The sequence below is a fragment of the Silurus aristotelis genome (assembly GCF_946808225.1).
Source record: "Silurus aristotelis genome assembly, chromosome: 29".
NCBI classification, from domain to species: domain Eukaryota; kingdom Metazoa; phylum Chordata; class Actinopteri; order Siluriformes; family Siluridae; genus Silurus; species Silurus aristotelis.
This window is the reverse complement of record NC_139602.1, coordinates 6,065,948-6,077,749: the sequence shown is the minus strand read 5'-3', so window position 1 is coordinate 6,077,749 and position 11,802 is coordinate 6,065,948. Positions and strand designations below refer to the sequence as shown.

The following is an 11,802-nucleotide window of genomic DNA, read 5'->3' as shown; positions in this document are numbered from 1 at the left end:
AACAAGCAGTTTATTGAAGAGTAAAAGACTGGATGTTGGTGTTTAAATGTTCAGCACTGTGAGTTAAATGTGTAAATGAATGACAGATTAAAAAGTGAAGGATTCGACACTGTAAAGGTGTAAAATGAGGTTCAGATGGTTGTTGGTTGAATTGTTCACTGACTCCTCTGAACTGATACGGAGACTTTTATTTTACACTTCTTTACTAACAAACACATTCAGTAAAGCAGGAGAGTTTCCAGATTTTCATTCCAACAAATCAGGAGCCAGAACTGATCAAACTCATCAGACTGAGAGAAAATGATTGAATAAGTGGAATAAAACTTTGTGATTTTAGATGAATAATGTAATTTCTATGAACAGACTGAATATATCAGACCTGCATTTCTCACCTGTTGTTCAGTTCTGTAGGCTTTAACTGAGACGGTGTCGTGGCTTCTGTGTTCATCCGTCACACACAGATAACAGATGAAGCTTTGGTCGGTACAACAGTAGATCTTCAACACTTCATCATGCTCAGAGCAGATCTTCTCTTGTAGATTTCCAGACGCTTCGATTAACTTGTGTTTCTTCCAGGAAGGAACTTCATAATGAGGTTTCAGATGAGTTTCACAAAAGGAGGCCAGACACATCAGACAGGACTTGACAGCTTTGTGTTTTCTTCCGCTACAGAAATCCCATTTCACATCTCCAGGACCAGTGTAACAGTGAGCAGGAGAAGCAGCTTGGACTGATGTCTTCCTCGGTTTCTCCACCACTTCATGTTGTTTCTGTGTAGAACAGGCCTTGGAGTGAACGTGTGTCTGCACTGAGGACAGCTGTAGACCCCCTTCTGATCCTCCTGATCCCAGCAGTCATTAATACACACCTTACAGAAACTGTGACCACACAGGGTAGTCACTGGATCCTTCAGGAGATCCAGACACACTGGACAGCTGAACTGATCCACTGAAAACTGATCTACTGAAATACTGGCCTCTGCCATTTTCTGCACCTTACACACTGAGGAAAAAAGAGACAGGAAGAGAGAGAGAAAGACTGGAGTTTTGTTTTCTCCTAACTGTAAGTCACTTCCTGGTGTTGTGCATGTAAGAGAGAGAAAAGAGAAGGAGCTCAATGACAGAGTTCATAAACATTAACCATTTCATAACCAGAGTTGCTTCTGAGGCAAAATAAACCCTGCAAACTGTCTCAAAAACTTGATTCATCTAAACAACCAGGGATCTCCTGCTGTGTGTGTGTGTGTGTGTGTGTGTGTGTGTGTGTGTGTGTGTGTGTGTGTGTGTATTTGCACCATTTGTATTATTTCTGTGGATTGTTGTGTGTGCAGATACTGAATTAATCCCAAGTCTGTCTAATATCAACATCCATGCTGCTGTATAACAGTGAAAATGAGGATTTTTTAAACAGTTGTTGAAATTAGGTGTTAATTGTAGTAGTAAAAAATGGTTCTCTCTATATTCTCTTTGTATTGAAACATATAACCAGTATTATTAAAGGCAGCGCTCATTAGTATATGAAAGAAAAACTCACAGTGGTCACAGAAAAAACTTTAATCTGACAAAAGTAATAATAAATAAAAATTCTATGAATGTTAACCAATGAAAGTCAGACATTGCTTTTCAACCATTCTTCAAGGGAATTATTAAAAAAAAATAAACTCATGGAACTGGCCTGGACAAAAATGATGGTACCCCTAGAAAAGACTGAAAATAATGTGACCAGGGACATGTTAATTCAAGGTGTGTCCACTAATTAGCATCATGGGTGTTTACAATCTTGTAATCGGTCAGTGGGCCTATATATATATATATATATATAGGGCTCCAGGTAGTCACTGTGTTGTCTGGTGACATGGTGTGTACCACACTCAACATGGACCAGAGTTAGCGAAGGATAGAGTTGTCTCAGGAGATTAGAAAGAAAATTATAGACAAGCATGATAAAGGTAGAGGCTATAAGACCATCTCCAAGCAGCTAGATGTTTGCTAGAAAATTGATGACAAATCAAAGAGACGGATAATCCGAATGGTAACAAAAGAGCCCAGAAAGACTTCTAAAAGATCCAAGGTGAACTCCATGCTCAAGGAACATCAGTGTCAGATCGCACCATCCGTCGTTGTTTGAGCCAAAGTGGACTACATGGGAGACGACCAAGGAGGACACCATTGTTGAAAACAAATCATAAAAAAGCTAGACTGGATTATGCCAAACTACATGTTGACAAGCCACAAAGCTTTTGGGAGAATGTCCTATGGACAGATGTGACAAAAATGGAACTGTTTGCCAAGGCATTTCAGCTCTATGTTCACAGACGGAAAAATTAAGCATATCAAGAAAAGAACACTGTCCCTACTGTGAAACATGGAGGAGGCTCTGTTATGTTCTGGGGCTGCTTTGCTGAATCTGGCACAGGGTGTCTTGAATCTGTGCAGGGTGAAATCTGAAGACTATCAAGGGATTCTAGAGATAAATGTGCTGGCCAGTGTCAGAAAGCTTGGTCTCAGTCGCAGGTCATGGGTCTTGCAACAGGACTTGTGTTGTCTGTCTGTACTGTTTTTTTTCTGCACTGTTTGCCAAAGCCCACAGAAAAGGCTGTAGAGGAGAAACTACACAGGCTAAAAGGAGAACGCAAGGGAAAGTTGGCACAAATAACCGAACAGAAGAATGATTTATCCAAATTGAAGGAAAATGAACACAATGTTAATTTAATTAAAGATGAATAATTGCTATGGTTCGAAAGATGCTTAAGGCAGTATGAACGGATTAATGAAGAGTTGTGTGAGTTAATAGATGAAGATGATAAGAAAGCGGATCAAGATGCTTATGAGAACAGATATTCGGAATTTCAGCGGTTTATAGAAGACACAAACAAATGAATCTCAGATGTCCTAAAAGATGAGGAAGATGATATTAGGCCACATGATAGTGTATCCAAAGCTAACTCCGTGGTAAGCCACACTTCCAGTACTACTTCTGCAATGCTGAGAATTAAAGCTGAACGTGAAGCACTGTTGGAAAGAGCTGCAACAATGAAAAAGAGAGAAGCAATAGAACAGGAAATTTGCTTAAGAATTAGAAAACAGCAATTGGAGCTTGAAACTGAGCATGCTGCTTCAGACACCAAACTGAAGTTGAATGAAGAATTTGAAGATGCTCATGAATCTAAATATTATTTATCAGAGCTACCTTTAGGACCCAGATTTGAACCCCTGATGTATAGACAAGAAAAACACAATGTAGACGATTATGTGCATTGTGGATCTGGTAAGACATCCCTTACATTCATTCCAAAACCAGACACTCAAGTTGGTGCTTCAGATAGAAGAAAGTCATTGTCAAGGTTTGATGCTGTCAGCAGCACGCCACATCTTAATCATCATGATCACACTGATTTTTCTACAGATAGCCTGCACGAAGTGTTACATCCTCAAAACGAAGTCACCGAGATGCTCATTAAACAACAGAGTTTGTCTCAACTCCCTCAAAGAGACATCCACATAGAAAGAATTCAGTTCTTGAAAATGAACTGCCTTTGATTTTGGTGTCTGACGGCAGGTCATATGTCCAAGGACTGTAAAAAAAAAGCGCCTCTTGTCCAGACTGTTCACTCAAGCACCCAGCTATTTTGCATGTTGTTAAGGAACAACAGTGCAGTCACAAGTGCTCTCGAGTCTGCAGGGTGCAGAAAAGGTGACCAATCTGGAGCCGGGAACAGTGAGTGTATTCTTCCCATTGTACATGTGCAGATAAAACACAAGAAAGACACAAAGATAATCAAGACCTATGCTTTCCTGGATCAAGGAAGTACAGCGACTTTCTGCACTGAAGAATTGGTGAAGAAGTTGAATGTATTGGGCAGAAAGACAGAGTTTGTGCTTCGTACTATAGCGCAAGGACAGAAAGTAAATAGCTATGAACTTACCGAACTGGAGGTGTGTGGCTTAGAGGAGCAAGATTACATTCAGCATCCCAATGTGTATATCCAGCCAGATATACCTGCAAAAAAGGCCAACATCCCACAGAAGAAAGATTTGGAGAAGTGGTCTTACCTGAGTCGAGTCCATCTCCCAAAAATTGAAGCAGAAGTTAGTCTGCTCATCGATGTCAATGCGTATAAAGCCATGGAGCCATGGGAAATCATTAATAGCCAGAACGATGGACAATACGCTGTGGAAACAGCTCTTGGCTGGGTTGTCAATGGGCCAATCAGCAGATGCCAAGAGAAGGTATCAGATGATGGCAAAAGACAAAGTTTCCATGTCAACCGTATTTCTGTGATAAGCGTTGAAGACATGCTGATGAAGCACAACAATGCAGAATTTCCAGAAAGAAGATGTGACGTCAGATGAGAACAGTCACAACATGACAAACAATTCATGCATATGGTGACATCATCAGCTCAGCTCATGGATGGTCACTTCCGCATCAAGTTGCCTTTGAAGGATGACAAGGTGAAGACGCCATGCAATCGTGGTATTGCTGAACAGAGGCTTAACTATTTTGAAGAGAAAGTTCAGTAGGAATACAGACTTCTTACAAGAGTACAAGGCTTTTATGGACAACAAACTGGAAAAAGGCTAGGCAGGAAGGATTCCAGAAGAACAGTTGATTCACAGTGATGGAAAAGTATGGTTCATTCCACACCATGGGGTTTACCATCCAAAAAAGAGGAAACTCAGAGTTGTCTTTGACTGTGCACAACTTATCAAGGTGTGTCGCAAAATAACCAGTTGTTGCAAGGGCCTGACTTAACTAACACCCTCTTTGGAGTATTGTTGAGATTCAGACAGGATTGAGAACTACATCTTCTCAGTGGAAGTATGTCAACAACTTCCAAAACCCAGCAGATCAGGCTTCCAGGGGTTTGAAGATCCAGAGCTTCATGGAAAGTAAGAGCTGGTTTCAGGGTCCTAGTTTCCCGAGAAAAGAAGTTGAATGGCCGGAACAATCTGAACAGTGTCCTTACGTGACTGAAGATGATGTTGAGTTTGAGATGTTGTGAAGACATCTGCTGCAGTGTCATGCATAAACTCAAACAAGTGCACAGATCTACTGAATCAGTTTGTTGAGTATTACTCCAGTTGGCATAAGATAAAAAAGGTGGCAGCCTGGATTTTGTACTTGAGAAGGATGTTGCGGCACCTGAGCGAAAAGAGAAAAGAGTTTGAGCAGTACATACAGCAGAATAAGATTGATCCAGAGAAATGCAGATCTATAGTTGAACAGCAAATAGTGATGTGCAAGAAAAACCTGGAAAAAAAGTATACTTACCTTGGAAGATCTATCCAGAGCTGAAATTGAACTGGTTAAATACAGTCAGAGACAAATTTACATGGAGGAGATACAAGCCTTGCAGCCAGCAGGCTCCTGTGTAAATAAGAAAAGTTCTATCTTTAAACTGGATCCATACCTGCAAGAGGATGTGTTGAGAGTAGGAGGACGTTTGAACAGATCGGCAATGCCTGATGAGGCCAAGCATCCTGCCATTCTGCATAAACAGCACAGAATAGCTCACCTCAATCTCCACCACATCAATCAAGAGTGTGGACATAGAGGTAGTAACCACATCTTAGCTATATTGCGACACCAAAAGCCAATCCATCAGCAAGAAAAGTGATTTCAGAGTGCAACCTCTGCAGAAGACTGCATGCAAAGGCAGGAGAGCAGAAAATGGCGGCTCTCCCACAAGACTGTCTGCTCCTTGACAAACCACCCTTCACCAACACGGGTGTTGATTATATTGGACCTTTCGAGGTCAGAAGAGGACGTGCAAAGGCTAAGCGTTATGGAGTGCTCTTCACATGTTTAACTGTCAGGGCAGTGCATATAGAAGTAGCCCATTCTCTTGACACTGATTCATGTATTAATTACATACGGCGTTTTCAAGCTAGAAGAGGTCAAGTGTCAATAATTAATTCCGACTATGGCACCAACTTTGTCGGCGCTGAAAGAGAGCTGCGTAAGGCATTTGCAGAGCTGGATAAGTCTGGTATCAATGAAGTCATGATGAGAAAGGGTGTGCAATAGACTTTTAACCCGCCTGCTGCGTCTCACCACGGCGGGAACTCGGGAGTGTCAAATCCGTACAGTGAGAAAGGTGAAGGACTACATTCTCTCTTATGCGAAGTTGAGAGTCTCATCAATGGGAGACCTTTACCATGTACACCGATCACCCCAATGACCTCGAGCCTCTGAGGCTGAATTATCTGCGTTGAGAACACAGACTATTTTTCCACCTGGTGTGTTTGCTAAGGATGATATCTACGCCCACCGGTGCTGGAGACAAATACAATATATGGCGGATCTGTTCTGGCGAAGGTGGACTCACTAATACCTACCGCTTCTGCATGAATGGCAAAAATGGATTGGCTTAAAGAGAAGTTTCAGGGTTGGAGATGTTGTTCTCATCGCAGATTCGTTCCTGACAAGAAACTCCTGGATGTTAGGCAGAATCATGAGGGTGATGCCTGACTCCCAAGACGTTGTCCGAAGTGCTGAAGTTCGTACAAAAACCAGCATCATTCAAAGACCCATAATTAATCTTTGTTTGTTGCGGGGAGAAGACTGATGATAGAAGAGAAAGTCTTGAATAGAATAGAAATTACCAGTTAAATAGTCTGTGAGAAGTATTTAGTTGTTAATACTTACCAGTTAATGTTTACCTTTAAATACTATCTTGGGAATTGAGAAAGTGTTCAATGTAAAAGTGTAAATGACTTTAGTTTAAATTTAAGTTGATAATGAATATGTTAAGGCCTAGTCAATTATGTTGAAGCCATTTTTATGGAAGTAATAATATTTTGAGTTTAGTTTGTAAAATCTGAGAAAAACCTGTGTTGCAAATGAAACGTAGAAATTGGAATGTAAACAGTTAGTCAGTGATCTAGTATAATGTATTTGATTGGCTGTTAGATTTAGTATGAAAGAAATAGAACCCTGCGAAACAGTCAGAAGCCATTGGACTTTGGAGCAACACAGTCTTTTGACCTACACAGAACTGCACCCTTAATTTGTAAGAAAAGGTCCTAAGTTTTTATTTTTAATGTTTTGAGATTCATGATTAAACAGTCGAACGAAGAACTTTGGATTCAAGACTTTTATTCACTGACGTTTTGTGTTGAGTACAAAAGAACTTTGAAGCTTGTTGCACTCGCAGTGGGTACTTGTATTTACACGTGTCTGTGAATTCTGATGACGTTTTTTTTTTTTTATGTTTACAGAAACAATAAATATACGGCATTGTGCAAAGGTTTTAGGTAGACGTAAGACAATACTGCAAAGTTAAAATGCTTTTAAAAAATTGTTAATAGTTTATTTTTGTCAGTAAATCAAAAGGAAAGGAAACAAACAAAATCCAAATCAAATCAATATTTTGTGTGAGCACCTTTACCTGTAAAAACAGCATTAATTCTTCTAGGTCCACTTACACAAGGTTATTGAAGGAACTCGCCAGGTAGGTTCTTCCAAACATTCTTGGATCTTCAATGTAGATCAAATCCTTCTATCTCTTCATGTAATTCAAGACGGACTCTCTGACATTGAGATCAGGGCACTGTGGGGCTCAAACCCACCCAAATCACTTCCAGGACTCCTTGTTCTTCTCTACGTTGAAGAAATTTCTTAATGACATTGGCTATACAGCATGTTTGCTATCTGACTGTATTTCTCCACATTGAGGACACCATTAATCCTGACCAAATCCCCAACTCAATTCCAGTTTATTAATTAAGTGACCAGACCATGAATAGCGAGTTCTACTGCCAGGTTTTTAAGCGTCTCAGGAAGGACATTCAGCAAAAAAGACAGAACTACAATACAGTTCGTCTCGATCCTTTTTTAAATACCACCACGTACATAGACATTTTTTAAGGTGTAAAATAGATTTATATATTTTACCAAAGCATAATTATCATTTTTAAATCTGATTTTTACAATGATACAAACAAATCACTTGTTTAATTATTTCCTAGCACATGTTTCTTTCAGCTCTAAATTACAGACCATAAAACACCAACTATTATTCTTTTGGACTGCACAACCTCATAGATGATCCTGATTTCCATTTGTACAACCAGAATCCAGCGTATAGAGGCTGAGTGAATGTGGTGTGGAGTCTGTGGAGGAGCTTCATCGTATTTACATCAAGAGTTCCTCAAGAGTCAAGAGTCAAGAAGCTTTTATTGTCATTTACACCATATATAGCTGATGCAGTACACAGTGAAATGAAACAACATTCCTCCTGAACCCAGGTGCTACATAAAACAACATAAAACAACAGTCACAGAACAGAAGAACACGGGGCCAAGAACTAAGATCCTCGCCACATAAAGTGCATGTGTGCAACTGGTGCAAACAGTGCAAAAGACAACAAAAGACAGTGCAAGACAACACAGGACAGTGCAGGACAATACACAATACACAAAATATAAAAATAAAAACAGCAATAGCTCCGCCAGTAAAACCTGTCGTGACAGAATAAGGTGCACAGTAGCAGTAAAATGTAGACAGAATTGGGCAATACTACAATAGCAGAAAAATGTAAACAGAATTGTGCAATTCAACAATAGCAGTAATTAAAATAAACTGTTGAGTCCAGTTGTACAGATCAGTCACACAGTTGTGTGTAAGTGTGTGTGTGAGTGTGTGAGTGTGTGTGTGTGAGTGAGTGAGTTCAGTTCAGATGTTTGTTGAGGAGCCTGATGGTTTGCGGGAAAAAACTGTTGCACAGTCTTGATGTGACAGCCCGAATGCTTCGGAACCGTTTCCCTGATTGTAGGAGGGTGAAGTGTGTATGAGACAGGTGTGTGTGGTCGTCCACAATGCTGTATGCTTTGCGGATGCAGCGTGTGGTGTAAATGTCTATGATAGAGGGGAGAGAGACTCTGATGATCTTCTTAGTTGTCCTCACTATTCTCTGTAGGGTCTTGCGATCCAAGACGGTGCAGTTCCCAAACCAGGCGGAGATGCAGCTGCTCAAGATGCTCTCGATGGTCCATATGTAGAACATGGTCAGGATGGGGGGAGGGAGATGAGCTTTCCTCAGCCTTCTCAGGAAGTGGAGACGCTGCTGGGCTTTCTTGGTGATGGAGCTGGTGTTAAGTGACCAGGTGAGGTTGTCCGCCAGATGAACACCAAGGAATTTGGTGCTCTTGAAGATCTCCACTGAGGATCCATCGATGATCAGTGGAGAATGGTCACTCTGTGTTCTCCTGAAGTCAACAACCATCTCTTTAGTATTGTCGACGTTCAGAGACAGGTTGTTGGATCCACACCAGGCTGTTAACCGTTGCACCTCCTCTCTGTATGCTGACTCGTCGTTCTTGCTGATGAGACCCACCACGGTCGTGTCATCGGCAAACTTGATGATATGATTCGAGCTGTGCGTTGGTGCACAGTCATGAGTCAGCAGAGTGAACAGCAGTGGACTAAGCACACAGCTCTGAGGGGCTCCAGTGCTCAGTGTGGTGGTGCTGGAGATGCTGTTCCCGATCCATACTGACTGAGGTCTCTCAGTCAGGAAGTCCAGGATCCAGTTGCAGAGGAAGGTGTTCAGGCCCAGTAGGCTCAGCTTCTCGATCAGGTGCTAAGGAATAATTGTGTTGAATGCTGAACTGAAGTCTATGAACAGCATCCATACATAAGAGTCTTTGTTATCCAGATGGGTGAGGGCCAGATGGAGGGTTATGGAGATGGCATCGTCCGTGGAGCGGTTTGGACGATACGCGAACTGCATGGGGTCCAGTGCGGGTGGGAGCTGGGTCTTTATGTGCCTCATGATGAGCCTCTCGAAGCACTTCATCATGATGGCTGTGAGTGCAACGGGACGATAGTCATTGAGGCAGGAGACAGAAGACTTCTTTGGCACAGAAATGATGGTCGTCGTCTTGAGGCACGTAGGAACAGTGGCGCTGCTCAGGGAGATGTTGAAGATGTCGGTAAAGACATCCGCTAGCTGTTCTGCACATTCCCTGAGCACTCTGCCAGGGATGTTGTCTGATCCAGCAGACTTCCGTGGATTAACTCTGCATAGAGTTTTCCTCACTTCAGCTGTGGTTAGACAGAGCACCTGGTCACTGGGAGGAGGGATGGTCTTCCTCGCCACCACGTTGTTCTGCACCTTGAACCAGGCGTAGAAGTCGTTCAGCGCATCTGGGAGGGAGGCGTCACAGTCACAAGCAGGTGGTGGTGTCTTGGAATTCGTGATCGCCTGGATGCCCTGCCACATGCGCCGGGTGTCTCCGCTGTCCTGGAAGTGGCCATGGATTCTCTTGGCGGGTGCACGCTTTACCTCTCTGATGGCACGGGACAGTTTGGCATTTGCTGTTTTCAAGGCCATCTTGTCCCCTGCTCTGAAGGCAGAGTCTCTTGTTTTTAACAGCGCACGCACCTTGGCAGTCATCCATGGCTTCTGGTTGGAGCGTGTAGTGATGGTCTTGGAGACAGTCACGTCATCAATGCACGCATGCAATGTTTGTGTAAACAACATCCAGCGTGTTTTCTCCTCTGGTTGCAAAAGTCCACATTCTGATAGAATTTGGGAAGCACAGTCCTGAGATTTGCATGATTAAAATCTCCGCCGACTATAAACAATCCGTCAGGGTGTGTGTTTTGAAGTTCACTAATGGTCCCGTAGAGCACACTGAGCGCTTCCTTAGCATTAGCGCTAGGTGGTATGTACACTCCGAGCACAATAGCGGGGGTGAATTCCCGTGGTAAATAAAAAGGTCTACATCTCACAACAATAAACTCCAGCAGCGATGAGCAGTTGGTAGAAACAAGCACAGAGTTCCTACACCATTCCGCGTTGATGTAAACACACAGACCGCCGCCGCGAGTCTTACTGCACTTACTGCACTGTGATCCACATACACTCCTATTCTGGAGGATGATGGAACTTTGAGATCAGTTTTCACATTGTTGTGCCAGAAATTAACAGAAGAAGAAAAACATTCCAGACTCCAGGACTGATTGTTGAGTCCAGAAACACACTCATCACTCCATCCTTTCCTTCTGATGTCTTTATATCAGACTGATATGAACACATTACTCTTACCGCTCCACTCCACCTCCCAGTAACAACGTCCACACACACTCTCTTTATTTAACACCTGACAGTAGGAGTCAAATCTCTCTGGATGATCAGAGTACGGCTGCTTTGTCTCACTGCGTGTCACCACTTTGTTCTTCTCAGACAGAATGAGGTTATAATTTACTGTGTTGGGATCCAGAGTCAGATCACAGAAATCTAAACACATAAACAACAGGAACATCAGATATTAATCACAGAATATTTATGTAAAGTGTGTGTGTGTGTGTGTGTGTGTGTATGTGTGTGTGTGTGTGTGTGTGTGTGTGTGTTGTACACATACATTTCAGAAACTCATCCCTGCTTTTTGGTTCTGAGAGTAAAATCTGAATGTTCTCAGCTGTAAATAAAGAAATAAAATGGATTGATTTTACAACCAAAAAATAAAGACATTTGGGTAAATCATTGCTTGTGTGTGGATCAGAAATGTGTGTGGTCACATGATGCACTTTATCAGGAACGGATCCTCTTACCATGTTCATGGATTTTGATCAATTCCTCCTGGCAGAATTCCTCAAGTCTCTTTTTCAGGTCAGAGAGAGATTTCCTCACTGCATCAAATGAGATGTTGACATTGATGCTGAGTGAATCTTCACACACATCAGCTGGAACATTTGGTCTGTCAGTTTTCAGACTCTGATGTCTGGAGGCTAAAACCTGCATACAGCAATTAGAAATAAAATGAAGTGAAGGAATGCAATAATTGTAAAGTT

The 11,802-nt window shown here is 42.0% G+C and overlaps 3 protein-coding genes and 1 pseudogene across 7 annotated transcripts in view; all 4 read right to left on the bottom strand.

Moving 5' to 3' along the window:
- Positions 1 to 512, bottom strand: part of LOC310722613 (uncharacterized protein) — a 3,046-nt gene extending 2,534 nt beyond the window's left edge. The window contains exon 1 of the mRNA XM_083535198.1: positions 380 to 512. Within this exon, the coding sequence (XP_083391324.1) occupies positions 380 to 385 (6 nt within the window). The 5' untranslated portion in view covers positions 386 to 512. The remainder of the gene's footprint in view (positions 1 to 379) is intronic.
- LOC310722616 (tripartite motif-containing protein 16-like) overlaps positions 1 to 1,459 on the bottom strand; it is a 15,218-nt pseudogene extending 13,759 nt beyond the window's left edge. Inside the window, exon 1 of the transcript XR_014538325.1 lies at positions 869 to 1,459. The product of XR_014538325.1 is annotated as a tripartite motif-containing protein 16-like (transcript). The remainder of the gene's footprint in view (positions 1 to 868) is intronic.
- LOC310722600 (uncharacterized protein) overlaps positions 1 to 11,802 on the bottom strand; it is a 1,041,764-nt gene that overhangs the window by 41,782 nt on the left and 988,180 nt on the right. The window lies entirely within an intron of this gene.
- The window catches only part of LOC310722558 (E3 ubiquitin/ISG15 ligase TRIM25-like), a 36,846-nt gene continuing 32,869 nt past the window's right edge, over positions 7,826 to 11,802 (bottom strand). Inside the window, exons 4-7 of one of the 4 annotated variants that reach the window (XM_083535130.1) lie at positions 11,563 to 11,746; positions 11,373 to 11,429; positions 10,854 to 11,248; positions 7,826 to 8,154 (exon numbers count right to left, since the gene is read on the bottom strand). In XM_083535130.1, coding sequence (XP_083391256.1) covers positions 11,028 to 11,248; positions 11,373 to 11,429; positions 11,563 to 11,746 — 462 coding nt within the window. In that variant the 3' untranslated portion in view covers positions 7,826 to 8,154; positions 10,854 to 11,027. Of the gene's footprint in view, positions 8,178 to 10,849; positions 11,249 to 11,372; positions 11,430 to 11,562; positions 11,747 to 11,802 lie in introns of those variants that run through there. The other 3 variants (XM_083535128.1, XM_083535129.1, XM_083535131.1) reach the window with 3 other exon arrangements.